The sequence below is a fragment of the Macaca thibetana genome, chromosome 7, assembly GCF_024542745.1.
Source record: "Macaca thibetana thibetana isolate TM-01 chromosome 7, ASM2454274v1, whole genome shotgun sequence".
In the NCBI taxonomy this organism is placed as follows: domain Eukaryota; kingdom Metazoa; phylum Chordata; class Mammalia; order Primates; family Cercopithecidae; genus Macaca; species Macaca thibetana.
Window position 1 is genome coordinate 7062045 of NC_065584.1, and position 20824 is coordinate 7082868.

The 20824-nt window shown below is 47.1% G+C and overlaps 2 protein-coding genes across 4 annotated transcripts in view; one reads left to right on the forward strand and one right to left on the reverse strand.

The window, feature by feature from the left end:
* Positions 1–20824, forward strand: part of WARS1 (tryptophanyl-tRNA synthetase 1) — a 217923-nt gene that overhangs the window by 68868 nt on the left and 128231 nt on the right. The gene's annotated exons all lie outside the window — the stretch shown is intronic.
* Positions 1–20824, reverse strand: part of WDR25 (WD repeat domain 25) — a 153240-nt gene that overhangs the window by 49425 nt on the left and 82991 nt on the right. For all 3 annotated transcript variants that reach the window (XM_050796731.1, XM_050796733.1, XM_050796732.1), the window contains exon 3: positions 9243–9390. In XM_050796731.1, the coding sequence (XP_050652688.1) occupies positions 9243–9390 (148 nt within the window). The remainder of the gene's footprint in view (positions 1–9242; positions 9391–20824) is intronic.

The following is a 20824-nucleotide window of genomic DNA, read 5'->3' on the forward strand; positions in this document are numbered from 1 at the left end:
CCTTGAATCAATAATGATACAAATAAAAAAATTGTTAAAGCAAAAACATGTTTAAAACACAATACAGAAATTCCATTTGTTCTGCTAACTCTATGACCAGTGCTTCCATCCCCATATGACTGTGATAAGGCACCTGGGAACTCTGGAATGGTGGCTCCCCCAAGCTGCCCCTCTTCCTTTCTCAGGTGGAGACATCAAGCTCCCCAAGGTGGCCACCCATGTGGCCGGGGCAGCACCACCTGTCCACCCTAACATCTATGCTTGGAATCCTATCATCACTCAGGGCTCCAGGCCCGTGAGGGCCCTCCTCTTCCATTCAGCATGAATGACTCCCAGTCTAGTTCCTGGCACATAATAGGTATTTGATCCAGGTCACATGAAACCCAAGTATGGGTCTCCAGGAGAGAAAAGAGAAGCTCATGTCCCCCTCTCCAGGGAGCCCAGAGGCAGACCTGGCAAAGCAATTCACAGTCAAGGAGGGGGAACGACATTTATCAGGAGCCTGTTACCTCCAGGCCTGTCTGGAGCTTGCACACATCACACAGCAACCTCGGTGGTAGGTGTAATTAACCCATCTCTCACAGCCAGGGAAACGGAAGCTCAGCGAGGTGAAAGATTTGCCCAGAGCCACATGAGTCAGCCACGCTGAGACAGAGACTGGCCCTGTCTAATCTCAAGGCCAGGTCTCGGCACCCTACCTTGCATCCCCGCCAGTTATTCGTGACCTTTCCTTCTCCTAGTGCTTTGTTCACATCCACAGACTCATGAACACGTAGGAAAAATGTTGACAAGGGAAAGCTTATGCTGTTGGCTTGTGGTAATTGAGCTTGTGTTCCCAGGCAGTAGGCATATGACTCATTTCGCTAAAATCAATATCGTTACACTCATCCTCTGGGAAGTATTCAGCCAGCTGTAAATTTCACCATCCTGACTCAAAGTTAACGAGAAAAGAAGCTTACTAACTTTCAAAGCAAACTCTGTGCATCAGAAACAGAGGCCATCTTGGTAATCCGGGCAAAGGCCTGGGAAGGGTCTGGCCTGAGAGCCAGCTGGGCCCGCATCTGAACATTCCCTATCAGCTGTGGCCCTGCATCAGCCAGCAATCCTCTCCAGCCCTGGTATCCTCATCTGTAGACTCAGGATCACAAAAGGTGATTGTGAGAATTAGAAATAATGTATGTAGGAGATCTAAGCCCCAGACAAATGATAGGGCCCAATAAACAGTAGCTGTAGCACTGCAATAATAGTAATAACAGAAGAAATAGTAGTAGTTGCAGTCATTTTTTAAAATTTGTCTTTCTTTTTTCCATTATACTTTAACCAAGTTGGAAAATTTGTCTTCTAATGACGTACTTACACCTGCTCTTTCCTTCCCATTCTTTTTTGTTTCATTTTAAATTTAGTTTTAATTGATAAATAATAATTATATATATATAGGTGGTACAATGTGATGTTTTGATCTGTATATACATTACAGAAAGATTCAGTCAAGCTAATTAAGATATCTATCACCTCACTAATTTTTTTTTTGTGGAGAGGATGTTAAAAGTCTATTATTTTAGGATAGCAGTTTATGATTAATTAATTTAGGATTAGCAGTTATGAAATACACATTATTAACTGTGGTCATCATGCAGTACAATAGATCATTAAACTTATTCCTTCAGTCAAACTGAAACTTTATACCCTTTCATCAACATTTCCACTTACCCTATCCACCCCTACCCCCAAGTCCCTGGTAACACCGTTCTACTCAACGCTTCTAGGAAATCAACTTTTTTAGATTCCACTTGTAAGTGAGATTTGTCTTTCTGTGCCTTTGCTTATCCCACTTATTGTAATGTCTTCCAGGTTCACCCGTATTGTCAAAAATGACAGAACACTCTTCTTTTTTAAGGCTGTAGAGTATTCCATTGTGAATATTCACCACATTTCCTTCATCCACTCATCTGCTGATAGACACCGAGGTGGCTTCCATATCTTGGCTACTGTGAACAGTGCTGCAATGAACATGGGGGTGCAGAGATCCCTTCCACACACCAATTTCAATTCCTTTGGAGATACACCCAGAAATGGGATTGCAGGATCATGCGGTAATTCTATTTTTAGTTTTTTGAAGAACCTCCATACTATTTTCCAAAATAGCCATATTCATTTACATCATACAAGGATTCCCTTTTCTCCACATCCTCAACAACACTTGCTATCATTTGTCTTTTTGAAAATAGCCATTCCAACAGGTTTAAGGTGATATCTCATTGTGGTTTTAATTTGCATTTCCCCGATGATTACAGATGTCGAGCATTTTTTCATGTACCTGTTGGCCATTCATATCTTTTCCTTTGAGAAAAGTCTGTTCAGATCCTTTGCTCATTTTAAAAATCAGGTTATTTGGCTTCTTGCTGTTGAGTTGTTTAAGTTCCTCATGTATTTTCCATATTAGCCCCTCATCAGATGTATGATTTGCACACTTTCTCTCCCAGTCCATGGGCTGTCTCTTCACTCTGTTAACTGTTTCCTTTGCTGTGCAGAAGTTTTTTAGTTTGATGTAATTCTATTTGCCTATATTTGCTTTTGCTGCCTGTGCTTTAAGTCCTATCCGAAAAATCATTGCCCAGACCAATGTCAGTCACTGCTTTTAATTCTCTGGACAAGACCAAATGTTCAAAAATTTAAAAAATAACAAGAGTTCTAAACTTGCAAACAAGGTGTATCCCAGTGCTTTACTAGTAAGTTGGTTTTTTGAAACTCAGAACTCGCCATTCCAATAGCAAACATGCCATAACCACGTTTGGGCTCCAGAGTCAGTCAATAATGGCAGCCTTACCTGACAAGGGCACCAAACTGTGATGCAGCTGCAACCAAACACACACACGTCAGACATCACCACTGCGCACTCACGGTCATGAACAAAACAAGAATTTGGATTAGAAACCATCTTTTCTTTGTCTGGGAGCTGGCGTGAGCTGTGTTTGTGGAGATGTGAAGGATCTCTAGGCACTTTCCCAAGTGGCAGTTAAGGGCTGGCATGGTGTTGTAATGAAGTTTAATAACATTTGATTTAATATCCGTAACTAGGGTCAGCTTCTCACTCCAAAGAAGTAAGGAAAGAGAAAGAGAAAACAAGATTCAGACAGAGGGGAAGCACTTTCAGAGTGAGAAAGGAAGGATATTTGTGGGAACAGAGACTGGCCTTGGAAAATAGACCCACTCACAAGTGGGCAAGAAAGTAGGCGGCTGCTCACTGGACAAGGAGGCACTTGAAGGATGGCAGCCAGGGAACCCTCATCAGCTCAGACCTCGCTAGGCTGTGGAGCCCCTCTGAGCCTTCACTTCTGGATCAGTGGCAACAATCCCTAGGACTCAAGGAGCATGTACATATAAGTATCAGATGCTTTGTAAATGTGCCCACAAGCTTCCTTCTACTTCCTCTGGGTCTGTGGGTGCCTGAGGGATACCTAATCAAGTCCTCCTGAGCTATGCTAGGGAAACTCCAGCCACAGTGCCAGAAAGCCAAAGAACCGAGAAGCCCAGGTCCCTCTGCGGCACTTCCAAGGACCGGCAGGAGCCAGCACCACCTCAAAGGCTTAGCACAACAAGAAGCCTCCTTCTCTGGCCCTTTCTCCAAAGCCCAAGAGCTCTTGGGGCTCTTTGCCATGGATTTCATTTGGACACTTCTCACCCTTCCCATGCCAAGTGGTCTGAAGTCGTCAGGGCTAGCATTTATCCCACTGGAGCGTGGCCATCCATCGCTGGAGGGGCATCTTTCCTTCATGGACCACTTAATTACAGGGATCAGTCCCCCTCAGTCTGGGGCACTCCTTCTTCCCAGAGGCCACAGGTTATCTTCTGCAGGTGGCCAGCTGCTGCCCAACAGGCTCCCCAGAAGTCAGGTTAAGTTGGGTTCCCCGTTGTTTCCCTGTTTGCTCACAGCAGGGAAACAGATGTGGGGAGAGCATGCCACACCATGCCTCAACAGCAGGAGCTCTACTAGTCACAGGCCAGCACTGGATCCCAGCTCTGTCACCTCTGGCTGGGAGGCCTCAAGAAAGTCACTGACCACTCTAAGCCTCAGTTTCTGGGTCCATGAAATGGGGATAAAAATACTCCTCTCACAGGCTAGTGGGGAGACTAAACGTGTCACATAAGCAAAGCATCTACCATCCACTCACTCATTTCAGCTCCACACAGGCCAGGCAGCGTGTTGGAATCCAGGGCACACAGCCCAGGGCCCAGCCCACAGCAAGGGTTCGATAACCTGTCATTCTCTTTTTCCTTGTAGCATTTCTGTGATGGAAGCACCCGGTCATAGATTGAAAACAAGGGAGAGACCAGAAGACACCTCTTGGAAAGCAAGGAGAAATGGTCATTTATGAGCCCAGTCCCAGTTGGCTGCTCACTTCCACACACCATGACTCCCACCAAAAGACACTGAGACCCCAGGGCGGGACGAGCCAGTCAGAAGCTGGGGACAGCAGAGCTGTAGGCAACGGCACCTGAAGGAAGAGGGCCATAGGCCTTCTGTAGCGATGAGTGCCTGGGGCTCTGGAGAGGGTCAGGCTGGGCAGGCTGGGGGTCTGCATACTCACTCGAGAGCCCTAATAAAGGGCGTGTGTTGTTCCATCACCAGGAGGAAGGGAAATGTGGAGGAGATGCTGGGAGAACCCATGATGGCCCAAAGCCTCCTCCCAGTCTGCCCCCAAGACCCATGCATGAGACCAAGGGCACATCTGTAAGCTCACTGAGGGGACGAGCAGGGGCTTCTGGATGATGATCAAAAAGTGGCCCCATGTGGGGAAATGGCCCACCAACAAGGACCGTCTGGACAACTTAGCAGAACAAGGGCCCCATGGGCTGTGACAGAGGAGGAGAGGAGCTCCTTGCTGAGGACCTACCACGCGCCAGGCATTCTGCAAAGTGCCCTAAATGTGTTATCACAGCTGCTTCCTTCAACAGCCCCAGCACCAGGTGGTGTGGTAGAAACAGGTGAAGAGGCCTGGCTCAGGGAGGCAGAAGAGCCAACACCTCTACCCTGTCCATGTGCCCTCTTGCACATGCTGCCTCCAGGATCTGGGAGGTAGAACCAGGTGACACTGCACAGATGGCTCAGATGAGCCAGCACACATCAGGAGAGCTGGCCCATGCACAGGAAGGAGGACAGGGTTCCCTGCCCAGCCAGGGCCCCAGGGCTCCAGGAAGAGGAATCTACTTTGCAGCCAACAAAGGTAAAGGACAGAGGCCCTGCATGCCTCTACAGCTGCATCCTCGAGGGTCAGGCTGGGACACCTGCCTCAGGGCCTGGAGTCTGCAGTAAACATGACAGGACCACTTAGAACTGAGCAAGCTCTACGGGGGATTCTGAGGAGACTGGCTGAGCTGGCGTGTGGCACAGCTGACTCATAAGACAGGCGACACTCAGGGCCCTGGTGGAGTCAGCCAGCGTTCCCTGAGGCCACCTCAACCTAAGGTGCCACAGACGTTTTGTTAGGAAGATTACAGACTGAAACAAGAGCACCAAAAATAATTGCAAGCAGGTTTTATTTAAGTGTTGATTCATGGTTGTTCTATAAGCCAACAGCCTGTCAGAACTATAAATTAATGAGATAAAATGTTGCTGGCCCTCCATATTTCAGGCCGGGTATTGACATTTTAGAATCCACAGATTTTTAACTGTATTGATTGAGGACACCAGGATAAATGGCCTTGGCGCCAAATTCCCATTAACGACAATGGGCACCAAGTGACTAATTCCCAAAGCGCTGCGGTGAGAACGCCCTGCACTGCTTTCTCCTGGCAGGGAGTTCTAATTAGATTGAAATGAAAAAGCCAAATCACCAAGGGCGGAAAAAGGCAGATCCAGTAAAAAGGGAGATCAGACTCAGCGAAGAGAAAGGACAAGGTAAGTCCAAGCAGGACAAAAGCCACAGGGGCTGCAGAGCCCACCCCAGTGGCTAAAGAGAGCACTTACCAAAACCCGGGCTGGAGGTGGGATGTGCACAGATGAGGTAGGAGACATAGGGGGAGACACAGGTGGAGCCCTGGCAGTCCCTGATGGGCTTCACTGCCCAGGTAGGAGGACCTGGCAAGGACCAACCCAGCTCATCTTACCCACACAGGCACTGAGCAGCTGCTCCAAGCCAGCCCTGGCCAGAGGATAGAGACACAAAGAGCACCGGGACAGGACCCCATCCTCATGGAGCTCCCATGCTAGCCAGGGAGAGGGACATGGAAACCAACCACCCTCAGCAGAAGAGGCCCTGTCTGAGTGTGGGGAGCTTACCCAAGGGTGAGGTCCAAACCCCTCAACCATTCTTTCGCAGGGACCCACCATACTCTCCACTGTGGCCTCAGCACCAAGTCTTACATGCAGTGGGTGCACAGTAAGTAACTGCAGAGTGAATGAAACTGGGCCTTCAACAGATGAACCCAGTGGTGAGCGCCATTCCTAGCAGAGGGATGGAGTGAAGAAGTCCTCAATCACCTCCCCCACTGGATGGCAATGCCCTGGGGGCAGGGCCATGCTTTTCTTTACCCACAACACACCATAGCTAGAGGGGCACATTGGGCCTGGGGCCAGACAAGCTGTTCTCCAAACGCAGTCTCGGCAAGGCATTCTACCTCCCACTCCAACTCTCCACCAGGGGCTATAGGTCACCCAGGACCAGCGGGAGCTACCAAGGAGGTCTACTCAAAGCACAGATCGAGCCCTGACTCTTGCCTGCTTCAAATTCAGCAATGGCCTCCGCCTGCCACCTGCTATGGTGGTCCCTGACTCGTCAGGCAGGAGGACCCTCTTTGAATGTCTAAAAATTTCAGAACCCCCTGTCAAGACACATCCACACATACCCACCCACACACACAATTGCATGCATTTGTTTAACATCTGTTGATTGAGAGAATAATGCTTAAGGGCCACTATGAACCCATCAATGCCATCAAATGAATTTGATTTGAGTAACCCAACAGTGTGAGTGAGTGAGCTTGTCACTCTGTGAGCAGTGTGCTACCCACATGTGCTCATGTGACCCACAGGCTGGGGTTTCCCCTCCTGCACTCCTCAGACTCATCTCCTCCAGTCCCAGGACCCCATATTACATCCTGCTTTGGTTTCCATGCATACTACATGGAACCCTGTTCCTGTGACAACCCTGTCCTTGTTCCATCTGCAAGAACCTACTTTCCTCCTCATCAACCATACCTCCTCCATCCTAAATCTCTGTCCACCTAATATGTGGCTCAGCTCAGGTTTCACTTCCTCCAGGAAGTCTTCCTTGATTTTCCAAGCTAGATGTTCTTGTAGTTCCTGTGTCTTTCTACATCACTGCAATTTGGGATTGACTGCACTTCTGTCTTCCCCAGCAGACAGGAGCTTCTCCAGGGTAGGCACTGGGTCTTGTTCAGCTGTGTCTCCTCTATCAAGCATATCTTATGGGACATGCAGACAACAGTGTAACAGTCAGGCAGCAGGCTTTGGGGCCTGGCAGACCTGCGTGCATCCTGGCTCTGCCACTTGCTGGTTTGTGCCCCTGGCCAGCGTGTGTACAGCTGATTCTGATGGCGCCTGTCTCAAAGGTGAGCGGGGCCTAAATGAGACGCTCTATAGAGGCTGCAGAAGAATGCCCAGCACATAGTGGGTGCTCAGTAGTTAGTGCTGCCATCATCAGCCCAGTCATCACCATCAACAAGTGGCATTAAACTCCCTGAGTCTGGCCACTCTGCAAGGGATTAAGAGAATCAGCAAGACCAGGGAAGTGCTTCATGAGAAGAAACCGCCACACACATGGCACGGTGGGAAGGGCACAGGATCTGCAGTTGCACAGACATGGCTTCAAATCCCTGCTGGCTATGCACCACTGGGAGGCACTGAGCAAGCTGCTTCGCCCCTCTAAGCCTCAGTTTCCTCTCCTTTAAAATGGAAATAATCACTGCCGGCAGCTGCAGTGAAGATTAGACATGCTGTGTGCAAAGCCTATAGCACCTGGCAGGGGGCCTGTGACCATCAGTATTGTCCTCTCCCCTACTGAGCATGCAAGGAGCTGCACGGCCGCCCACATGCAAGGTGGAAACAAACCACCCTCTCCATTTTCCCTCTGCGTCTCCTCGGGGCTGCTGGGCATGAGCAGCAGGGGTTGGACCAGCAAGTTATCATCTCCGTCTTGCCAGACCCTGGGAGAGGCAGGCCCCAGAGCCCCCACCACTGCAGGGCCAGGCAGGCAAGATGCTGGCCTGAGGGCTCAAGGGGAGCCCCAGGGACTGGTGTGAAGTCTGGCCTCTCCCTGGGCTCCTGGCAGTGGAGCCCAGCAGAAACAGGACCTAGGAGGAGCTCTGGGGAGGAGGAAGTGTGGTGCTGAAAGAAGCTGGATCCTGCTTATGGAGGGGGATAAAAACGTTTTTAAAAAGGAAAGGAAGAAAAGAGAGAAAGAGAACAGAGAGGGGAGGGGAAGGGAGAGTAGGGGAGGGGAGGAGAGAGGGGAGGGGAGAGGGGAGGGTTGGGGAGGGGAGGGGAGGGGAAGGATGGGGAGGGGAGGGGAGGGGAAAGGAGAAAGAGAGGAAGGGAGTCAGATGGCAGAGGTGTGAATCCCAGCTCTGCCACTCCCTGGCTGTCTTCACTGTAAACCCCGGACAGGGCCCACTGGGGGCCATGGCTGCAGTGGGTGTTGACAGTGCCTGTTGCACAGGAGCGTTCAGTAAGGAAAGTTCCTTCCACTGACTTCTCTCTCCTTCTCACCCTGCTTGTCAAGAGCCCCCTCAGGATTTACCCAGCACGAATCCATCTTGCCCAAGTGCCTTTTCAGTGTGGGCATTAAAGCAGAACTCGTTTGAAGACTTTCCTTATGAGCTGGAATCATTTCTCACAGCCTTTCAACGATAATGAATTGACAGGAATTCTAACCTGATTCCAACCAAAGGACACAGTGATAAAGTTAAATCTATTTCAGCACAAATTGCATGTCAGAAGTAGATTAAAAAGCCACCTCTTTATCCAGCCCCATGGCTTGGGGCTCAGACAACCTTGGGGCTCTGTCCTCTGTGTTGGCTGGCAGAGGCCCACCCTCTGTGGGGAGTCGCAGTTCCAATGGGCAAGCAGTCTGGAAGCCCTCTCACTGAGCACAAGCCCACCCTGAGGCCCCTCTCCCTCTGCCACACAACCGTATACAGCTTGTGGCTGGATGCCCACCAGAGAATCTTCCCCAGGGAGAGAGCTACCAGCTCACCTCAGGGTGGTGATATAAGAAACGCACCTGTTTCAAGGTCTGTTAGGTGCAGGGCGAAGTCAAAGCCACCGCTGAGGATGCGCCGGCCACAGGGAGCCCAGCGGGCGGCCCGCACTGCCTCTGTGTGCAGGGAGTATGTCTGCAGGCAGTGCCCGGAGTCCACGGCGTTCCATACCTGCAGGCAAACACAGACGGCACCAGGCGTCACAACAAGGGCCTGATCTACAGGACTAAGCTCCACCCCTCTGTAGAAAGAAAAAGGTCTCGGTGGAATTAGATTCCCATTATTTTACCATCAAATCTATATCTAGATGTTAAACTTTTCATTGCAGAAATGTAAAGGCTTGGGATTGGTAAGTTGGGAGGATCATTTCCCCAAATTTTTTCTGGGGTTAAGAAAACAGCATTCTGGACGGGTACGGCAGCTCACACCTGTAGTCCCAGCACTTTGAGAGGCAAAGGTGGGCAGACTGCTTGAGCTCAAGAGTTCGAGACCAGCCCAGGCAACATGGTGAAACCCTGTCTCTACAAAAAATTAGTTGGGCGTAGTGGCACATGCCTATAGTCCCAACTACTCAGGAGGCTGAGGCAGGAGAACTGCTTGAGCCCAGAAGGCAGAGGTTGCAGTGAACCATGATTGCACCACTGCACTCCAACCTGGGTGACACAGTGAGACTCTCTCAAAAGGAAAGAAAAAAAGAAAATAGCATTCCTGTGTCTGCCGGTCACCTACCCAGCCCTTCCCACCTGCTTCATCCCTGCGGCCAGGAGGGAGTCCTGGGCCCTCAGCATTCACAGCCCTATCCCAGTTTCACCTGCATCCCTGGCATCTTATCCTGGGCTCCCCTGCATCCCCAGCATCTTATCCCAGGCTCACCTGCATCCCTGGCATCTTATCAGGCTCACCTGCATCCCTGGCATCTGTCCTGCCACGGACACTGCCCAAGGCCAGGCTATTTTCATGGTTCTGCTGTAAGACTGAGATCCAAAAAGGAACCTGCCACACTCGTATTTACAACCAGTCAAAGTACAAATATCTGCCATAGGGGCAGCTGTCCTTTTGTTGGGGGAGAGAAGGTGCTGTCTCTCCTTCCCACCCTGGCCTTCCATGAGGATATGAGGTTATGAGGCTCGTGGGAGAAAACCCTGTTACACTCAATGACTTCTGAAAAATTACCTAAGATATCACGTATAAAACTGCATGTTCCCAGAGCCAGGGCCACACCACGTGAGAGCCCCTGAGCTTAGCTTTCCACCAGCTCTCCCAGCAAATGCCGCCAAACACACCGTGCAGCCCAGGGGAACAGCCACAGAATTCGGAATATGTCAGGGTAGGCCCAGGGCCTGACACACAGAGGTACTCAGCAGTGCTAGTCCCCTACCTTCTTGTCACTGCAGGATGAGGGCAATGCTCTCACCTACCACCCAGGTAGCTCAGAGGCTGAACCCGAGCAGAGGAGCACTTGTAGCCAGCACGTGGGAGTCAGAACTAAGGCCTCCCACCTGATACGGCTGCTGGCAGGCCTCGGGCCTTGGCTGAGTGGCTTTGCCTCTCTGGGCCTCAGTCCCCCTCTCCCTGAAGTGGGGATAAGAAGGGCGTCACCCCAAGGGCAGTGGTAAAGGCTGAGGAGGTAATGGCTACACAGCACATGGCATAATGGCTGGCACATGGCTGAACGTGGATTCCAGACCTGTTCCATTAGGAAAACCAAGCTTCATTTTCTTTAATAAGAGAAAAACCCAAACAAAGTACACCCATGCACTTCTACAAACCTGATCCCAGGGATAACCTTCTCATTAAAAATGAGAAAATTCAACCTGCCAAGTCCTGAATGTTCTCAGAATGCAAGGATCAGAGCTCTGAAACCTTGTTTCCTGGGATTATGTAAATGCCTACACTTAAGAAAACAAAAGGTCAAGAGTAGCCTTCAAAAAATGTGAAGAGAGCTCAGTTTCTTTCTTCCTCACTAAGGGTCAATAGCTGGGGTCTCAAACTGAAAAAATCTAGAAACAGCAGTATTTACATTTAGAAACACGACACAGCCAGAAGACTTCAAAGTGGAGTGAGAATTCATGGGAGAGAGATGGGGCACAGGGAACTGCTGCCTTCCAAAACTATGTACGAATATGAGTTTAATTTTATTTAAATAGTAAAATAAGCTAGATCTACAGGGTTCACATGGTTAAACAGTAAAAAGTTAATATTAAATACGTAAGTCAAGCTGCATATATGAAGTACAATGCCATTTAAGTTTTTACATGAAACACCACCTCGTACCCATTAGGATGGCTGCTATCAAAAAACAGAAAACAAGCATTGACAAGGATGTGGAAAAACTGGAACCCTTGTCCGCTGCTGGTGGGCATGTCAAATGGTGCAGCCACTGTGAAAAACAGGATGATGGTTCCTCAAAAAATTAAATGCAGAATTATGACATGATCCAGTCGTTCCACTTCTGGGTAAATGCCCACAAAGCTGAAACCAGGGTCTCAAAAAGATACTGTACATCCATGTTCATAGCAGCATTATTAATAACAGCCAAAAGAGGGGAGCAATCCAAGTGTCTATGGACAGATGAATGAATTGTAAAAGTGTGTTCTATCCATACAGTGGAAGAGTATTCAGCCTTAGAATGGAAAGAAGCCTTGGCACTTGCTACAACATGGATGAAACTTGAAGAAATTATGCTAAGTAAAATCAGCCAGACACATAAGGACAAATACTATATAACTGCACTTCTATGACGTAGCCAGAATAGTCAAAATCATAGAGACAGATAGAAAGTAGAATGGTGGTGGCCAGGGCTGGGGGAGGGGGAATGGGGAGTTGTTTAATGGGGACAGAGTTTCAGTTTTCCAAGATAAAGAGTTCTGTGGACAGATGGGGTGCAGGCTGCATAACACTGTGAATGTGCTTAATGCCACTGACCTGTATGCTCAATAAGGGTGAAGATGGTCAATTTTATGCTGTGTATTCTGCCACAGTTTTTAAAAATACACGTACAAAAAAAAAAAAAAAAAAAAAAAAACAGATCTCATTTATTTGTGAATTTGTAGCCAGGCTATAAAAACATGCATGAGGAGGGCCATCACTCCTGGGAAGGGAGGGAGAGGGGCAAGGCTAGAGGAAAAAGCTATGAACACTACACAGCAGCTCTTCCAAAGAGAGGGTGGAGCATGTAGGGGAGAGCAGATAAGGCAGGGGAGATAAGATGGGGTAGGGGAGAGGAGATGGAGTAGGGGATGTGAGATGGGGTAGAGGAGATGAAATGGGCTAAAGGAGATGAGATGGGGTAGGGGAGAGCAGATGGGGTAGGAAAGAGTAGATGGGATAAGGGAGAGCAGATGGGGTAAAAGAGATGAGATGAGATGAGATGAGATGAGATGGAGTAGGGGACATGAGATGGGGTAGGGGAGGATGAGATGGGGAGGGAAGGGGAGATGAGGTAGGGGAGATGAGATGGGTGAGGGGATGAGATGGGGAGGAGAGATGGGGTAGGGGAAGTGAGATGGCGTAAGAGAGGTATGATGGGGTAAGGGAGGTATGATGGGGTAGGGGAGATGAGATGGGGTAGGGGAGAGTAGATGGGGTAGGGGAAGTGAGATGTGGTAAGGAAGGTGTAATGGGGTAGGGGAGATGAGATGCGGTAGGGGGGATGAGATGGGGAGGGGAGAGGAGATGAGGTAGGGGAGACGAGATGGGGTAGGGGAGGTGAGATGGGATAAGGAAGGTGTGATGGGGTAGGGGAGAGTAGATAGGGTAGGGGAGGTGAGATAGGGTAGGGGAGAGTAGATGGGGTAGGGGAGGTGAGATAGGGTAGGGGAGGCAAGATGGGCTGGATAAATAAGATGGGGTAGGGGAGAGGAGATGGAGTAGGGGAGGTGAGATGGGAAGGGGAGAGGAGAGAGGTAGGGGAAATAAAATCGGGGATGGGAGGGGAGATGGGGTAGGGAGGTGAGATGGGGTAGGAGAGATGAGATGGGGTAGGGGGAGTAGATTGGGTAGGGGAAGTGAGATGGGGTAGGTGAGATGAGATGAGGAGGGGAGGTAAGATGGTATAAGGGAGATAAGGTAGAAGAGGTGAGATGGGGTAGAGGAGGTGAGATGGGGTAGGGGAGATGAGATGGTGAGGGGTGATGAGATGAGGTAGGGGAGATGAAATGGGGTAGAGTAGATGGGGAGGGGAGGCGAGATGGGGTAGCAGAGAATAGATGGGGTAGGGGAGGTGAGATGGGGACAGGAGATGAGATGGGGAGGGGAGATGAGATGAGAAGGGAGATGAGATGGGGTAGCAGAGATGAGATGGGGAGGGGGAAATGAGATGGGGTGGGGGAGGTGAGATGGGGAGGGGAGGTGAGATGGGGTAGGGGAGGTGAGATGGGGTAGGAGAGATGAGATGGGGAGGGGACGGGAGATGGGGTAGGGGAGGTGAGAGGGGGACAGGAGATGAGATGCGGAGGGAAGATGAGATGAAGAGGGAGATGAGATGAGGAAGGAGATGAGATGGGGAGGAGAGATGAGATGGGGAGCAGGAGGTGAGAGGGGTAGGGGAGGGGAGATGGGGAGGGGAGATGAGATGGGGAAGGGAGATAAGAGGGGGAGGGTAGTTGAGATAAGGAGGGAGATGAGATGGGGTAGGGGAGAACAGATGGGTTATGGGAGATGAAACAGGGAGGGGAGATGAGATGAGGAGAGAGATGAGATGGGGTAATGGAGAGCAGACAGGGTAGGGGAGATGAGATGGGGAGGGGAGGGGAGATGAGATGCGGGAGGGGAGATGAGATAGGGTAGGGAAGATGAGATAGGGAGGGGAGATGAGATGAGATGGGGTAGGGAAGATGAGATAGGGGAGATGGGATGGGGAGGGGAGATGAGATGGGGAGGGGAGATGAGGTGGGGAGGGGAGATGAGATGGGGTAGGGGAGATGAGATGGAGAGGGGAGGTGAGATGGGGTAGGGGAGATGTGATGGGGAGGGGAGGGGAGATGGGGAGGGGAGACAAGATGGGAAGGGGAGAGGAGATGGGGAGGAGAGGGGAGATGAGATGCGGTAGGGGAGATGAAATGCACTGGGGTGATGAGATGGGGTGTGGGAGATGAGGAGAGGGAGAGATGGAAATGCTCTGAAGAAAACATGCCCAAATGTTTCCTCTGAAACTCATTCATTTATTCATTCATTCAACAAAGATTTCCTGAGGACCTGCTATTAGCCAGGCATTGTGCAACAGGAAGCAAATAAGACAAAAATCTCTGCCTTCAAAGAGTTTATATTCTAGTGAGGGAGACAGACACTAAACAAATAAAAATCCATAGTCCTTACGGCAGTGGTGAAGACTGATGTATTAAAAAGTAATCAGGAAAGGGCTCTATAAGGCTAAGGAAAGGCGCTGAAATGGCGGCCACGGAGGACCTCTCTGAAGAGGTGACTTTGGAGGAAGTCCTGAAGGGGTGAGAAAGTCAGCTATGCAGAAATTGAGAGAAGAAGCTTCCAGGCAGGGATAGGAGTATGCCTGGCATGGCCAAGCAACAGCAAGAAGGGCTACTGCAGCTAGAGAAGTGAACAAGGCTCGGGATTGGCAGGGAGGTGGTAAGAAAGGGACGAAGTCGGAAAACCACAATCCGTTGGCGCATCCCAGGGTTCTGCAGGTGGAATGGAAGGGAATGAGGGCCAGTTCCACTCCAATAGGACCACTCCAGCTGCCATGCAGGGAGGAGAATGAAGGGCAAGGGAGATGAAGGAAGACGATCAGGAGGCTTCTGCAAGAATCCAGGGAGAGAGGAAATGGTTGGGACCAGTGGGAGGCAATAGAGAAGTTGCCTGCCTTGGAGGGTAGAACCAACAGGATTTCCCTGGACTGGAAGTAAGATATGAGGACAAGGGAAAAGCCCAGGGCATATTTGAAGTTCCTGGACCGAGCACTGAAAGGGGTGGAGTTGCAGGGATGGGTCAGTCTGCAGAAGGGGTAAGTTTGAGGGAAGGAGCACCTGGAGCTCAGTTTTGAATGACAGAGAGCAGACAGTATAAAGACTCATCCCATACCAGTGTGATGTTCAAAAGAGAGGTCCAGGGCAGAGGCTGAGCTGTGGATGCCATTGTGGAAATGGTGCTGCAGCCATGAGCAGGATGAGCTCTCCCAGGGAGCAACGCAGACAGGACAGAGAGGAGTCCCACATTTCAACCCTAGACCTCCAAAGTTCACAGGCTGGGAGCCAGGGGAGGAGAAGGAGAAACCAGAAAGGAGTCTAAGAAGAGGCCAGTGAAGTGGAAGGAAAAAAAACAAAACAAAACAAAACAAAACAAAACAGAAGAGGAGAGTCCTGGAAGGCTAGAGAAGAGAGTGTTTTGACAAAGAGACTGGTCACCATGTCAAATGCTGATGGGTGGGCCCGCTGAGAACTGAGAACAGACACCTGGGGATTTGACAATCTCAGTGACAGGTGTATGGGTATCTTACCTTCTAGACTTTTGAGTATGTTTAAAACACTTCATATTTAAAATAAAAAGTTAAATTAACAAGAGGGAGAGGAGGCAGAGAAGAAGAAAAAAGGAAGGGAGAGAAGAAGTGATGGAGGAAGTGGGGAGAGGAAAGAAAAAAACACAGGATGGGAAATGGAGGGGAAGGAGAAGAGAAGGGAAAAAGGAAGGAAGGAGCAAGGGGAGAGGAAGGGGTGAGAGGAGAAGAGAAGGGAAAAAGGAAGGAGCAGGGGGGAGAGGAAGGGGGAGAGGAGAAGAGAAGGGAAAAAGGCAGGAGCAGAGGGGAGAGGAAGGGGGAGAGGAGAAGAGAAGGGAAAAAGGAAGGAGCAGGGGGGAGAGGAAGGGGGAGAGGAGAAGAGAAGGGAAAAAGGCAGGAACAGAGGGGAGAGGAAGGGGGAGAGGAGAAGAGAAGGGAAAAAGGAAGGAGCAGCGGGCAGAGGAGAAGAGAAGGGAGAGGAGGAGAGGATGGAGAGGAGGAGAGGAGGGAGCGGGGAGAAAGAACATGGTAGTCATGCAAGAAAGAAGAAATTACAAAAAACTTGAACTCTATGACATCCAAGGCCAAAAGCAGCAAACGGGAATGTTTGAATTCTTGTCCAGGGGAACTCCCGAATCAGCCACGGAAACATGTAAGGAAGATCCATCAATCTGTAAATCCTGACAAGTTCCCCCTGAAGTGAAAAAGGCACACTTGGCTCTCCTAGTAGATGCACAGACAATGATAGCATCTGAATCAATGCAGACCAGTCAGCTGCCTCTCAAAGCTACCCAGGGTGAAGGAGGGAAGAATCTTTGCCAGTCGGTCTCCTTAATTGAATTTAATGTTCACTGTCAGGTTTTAAAGATTAATTCCCCAACATTGAAGCAGACTGAAGTGCGGGCCTTTTTTCAATTAAGTAATTAGAGATCCCAAACTGCCTTCATAGAATTAAGGAGTTAAATCTTCTGTCAAATGTTCCAAGATGATTTCATGTATTAACTAGAGACGTTCTTTGTGTCCGACAAAAGTAACAGATTTGAAAAGAACATGACAAGTAAAATATGGTGCAGTCACTTGTTGGTGCCGTATTTACCACGGTTTCTGTGTCCTTGTTACCAAGACATGGCCCTACCAAGAGTTCCTCACAGTCTCCAAAGACTGAACAAGTATTGATCTAGCCACAGGTCATGTCCTTCCTGCCTGCCAGCCTTTTGTTTTTGGTTATAAAAAATACAGTCTTCTTGTAAATTATTCAAACTATACAGAAGTGCAAAAACAAAATCCCATAGGAAACAGCTACAGGATTGTTGCTTCTCTGATTTCATTGGAAATATGTGTGCTCTGTCCCCAAAAAAAAAACAGAAAAATACAACAAAAATAAGAGTCATCCATAACCCCATCACCTAGCCGTCAAAATTCTGGGTGAACCTTTGCCTCCCATGTGGCCCTATCCTACTCACTCTTATCTCAGAGACCCTCCTAGTCAGGCCTGGCCCCTGGCCTCATCCCACCTCTTGACAGTCCCTGTTGCCCCAGAAAATAATTGTAGAGACCATTCTCAAACTCACACAGCTCAGCACAAGCCTGTGCAACCAGTGCCTAACCCTTTACCAAACGGATGGGATCAGTCCATTTGCCAAATCTTTGAGAATCCTCCATGATGTTTGTGTTCTACAGCTGGAATTGCATTGATTCTAAAACATTTGGGAAAACACCTTAATAATATTGAGTCTCCCATTCCATGAACAGATGTCTCTCTCCCTTTATTTAGGTCTTCTTTAATTTCCCTAAGCAACAGTTTGTGGTTTTTTAAGTGAAAGGATCTTGAATGTCTTTTGTCAAATTTATCTCTAATTATTTCATAGTGTGACACTATCATAAATGTTATTAACTTTTATTTTCAGATTGTTCATTTCTCGTATGTAGAAATACAATTAATTTTGTATATTGACCTTGGATTCTGCAACCTTCCTAAACTCACTTTTTAGTACTAGAAGCTTTTTAAAATAGATACAGTGGAATTTTCTTTTCTTTTCTTTCTGAGTCAGGGTCTCGCTCTGTTACCCAGGCCGGAGTGAAGTGGTACGATCATAGCTCACTGTAAAACTTTGAACTCCTGGGCTCAAGCAATCCTCCCACCTCAGCCTTCCGAGGATCTGGGACTGCAGACACACGTCACCCAGCTAATTGTTTTTATTTTTATTTTTGTAGAGCTGGGGTCTCACTATGTTGCCCAAGCTGGTCTCAAACTCCTGGCCTCAAATGATCCTCCTGCCACAGCTTCCCAAAGGCTGGATTACAGCATGAGCCACTGTGCACAGCCTGGAAGTGTATACAGATAATCATGTTATCTGCACATAAAGGCAGTTTTACTTCCTCCTTTCCAATCTGGATCCTTTTCTTATCTTGTCTTATCACACTGGCAATCTCTAGCAGAATGCTAAATAACTACGGGGAGAGTGACACCCTTGCCTATTCATGATCTCACTGGGAAAGTGGTCAGTCTTACACTGTTATAAACGACACTAGAGCTAATGGTTTTGTTGGTACCCCTTATCAGTTCAAAGGAGTTCTCTTCTATTTCTAGTTTGCTAAAAGTTGTTTTTTTTAAATCATTAATGAATGTTGGATATTGTCAAAAGCTCTTTTGGCATCTATTGAGATGTTCATATGGTTTTTCTTTCATAATTAATCATTAATATTATAGTTCAATCATTAATGCTGAGTTACATTGATTTGCAAATGTTAAGGCAAGCTTACATTCCCGGAACAAATACTACTTGGTCATGATACGCATATATATAGTTGGATTGATTTGCTAAAATTTTATTTAAAAATTTTGTATCTATGTTCATGAGAGATATTGGTCTCTTGCTTCCTTCTCTTATGATGTCCTTTTCTTGGTTTGATACCAGGGTAATAAAGACCTCATAGAACGAGAGTGTCCCCCTTCTTTGCTATTCTGGAAGAGTTTGTGTGTGTGTGTGTGTGTGTGTGTGTGTATATCCATTTCCCAGGGCTGCCATAACTAGAGTACCATAAACTGAGTGGCTTAAACAACAGAATTTTGTTGTCTCACAGTTCCAGAAGCTAGAAGTCTGAAATCAAGCTGTTGGCAGGGTTGGTGCCTTCCGAGGGCTCTGAAGGAAGGATCTGTTCCAGACCTCTCTCCTTGACTTGTAGATGGCTGTCTCTGTATTCACATAGCGTTCTCCCTTATAGAAAGGGGAGATTCAGAGATAGACATTCATAGAGAGAGAATTGGATAGGATGCACCCTAATGACCTCATTTTGACTTGATTACCTCGGTCATGACCCCATCTCCAAATAAAGCTACATTTTGAGGCACTGCGGGTTAAGATTTCAAAATATAAATTTGCAGTTGGGGGTAGGTACAATTCATCCCATAACAAATTGGTATAATTCTTCTTTAAGTGGTAGAGTTCACTAGCGAGTTTTCAACTGGAGTTTTCTTTGTGGGAAGGTTTTTAATCATGAATTCAATTTTTTAAATAAATATGAGGCTTTGGGGGTTATCTATTTATTCTTGAATGAGCTTTTATTGTTTGGGTCTTTCAAGGAATTTTTCCATATCATCTAAGTTGTAGAATTCATTGGCATAAAGGCATTGGCATAAAGGTGATCATAACATTACCTTAGTGTCTTTTAAATGTCTGCAGTATCTATAATTAGGTCACTTCTCTCGTTCCTGATATTAGTAATTTGTAATTTTTCTCTGTTATTTCCCATGAGTCAAGCTAAATATACCTTTCAATGGTCTCAAAGAACCAACTTTTTGTTTCACTGATTTTCCTCTACTATTTTTCTATTTACCATTTCAGTTATTTCTGCTCTTATTTTTATTTGCTTATTTGGGTTGAATTTGCTTTCCTTTTTCTGGTGTCTTAAGGTAGAAGCTGAGATCACAGATTTGAAAATTTCTTCCCAACTAATATAGACATTTAATGCTATAAATTACTATCTGAGCACTCTTCTAGTAACATTGCACACATTTTTTATATGTGTTTTCATTTGCATTCCATTCCAAATACTTTCTAACAACTCTATCTGTTTCTTCATTGACCCATGGGCTATTTAGAAGTGTGTTAGTCTCCAAATATTTAGAAATTGTTTAGATATTTTTGTTACTGATTTTTAATTTAATCCCATAGTAGTCAGAGGATATACTTTGAATGATTCCAATCTTTTTAGATATACTGAGACTTGTTTTATATGGTCTCTCTTAGTGGACATTCCATGGGCAATTGAAAAGAACGTATATTCTGCTGTTGTTACATGGAATGTTCCATAAACGTCAATTAAGCCAAGCTGGGTGACAGTGTTGTTCAAGTCTTGTAAATCTTAACTGATTTTCTGTCTACTTGATCTATTGATTATTGAGAGTGGGGTGTTGAAATCTCCAACTATAATTGTGGATTTTACTATTTCTCCATTCAGCTTCTGTCAGTATTGCTTCATGTATTTTAGAGCTCTCTTATTATTTATGTAAATATTTATGCACCTAATGTTTATGCAGCTGACATTACACACCTAATGTTACGTCCTTTGATGAACTGACCCTCTTGTTGTTATGAGTCTCTTTATCCTGGTACTATTCTTTGCTCTGAAATCTGCTTTGTCTCTGTTAACTCCAGCTTTCTTTTATTACTATTAGTATGATATATCTTTTTCTATCCCTTTACATTTAATCTTTTTGTGTCTTTATATTTAAAGTGGGTTTCTCATAGGCACTGAGTCTTGACTTTTTATCCAACCTAACAATCTTTGTCTTTCAAATGGGGTGGGTAGAACATTTCATCCATAACTGATATGGTTTGGGTTTAAATCTTGCTATTTGTTTTTATTCCATCTGTTCTTTGTTCTCTCTTTCCTAATTTTTTTGCCTTCTTTTGCATTGAATATCTTTTGTTATTTTATCTCCCATTGTTAGACTTATAACCATAAATCTTCGTTTTGTTTTATTACTAGTTGCTTGAAGGTTTACAGCGTACATCCTTAGCTTATCACAGACTACTTGCAAGTAATATTATCGCTTTCCCTATAATATAAGAACTATAACAATAATATACACAATCTCCTCCATCCTAGCCTTTGTGCTATTGTTACAGTGTATTTTACATCTACATATGTTAT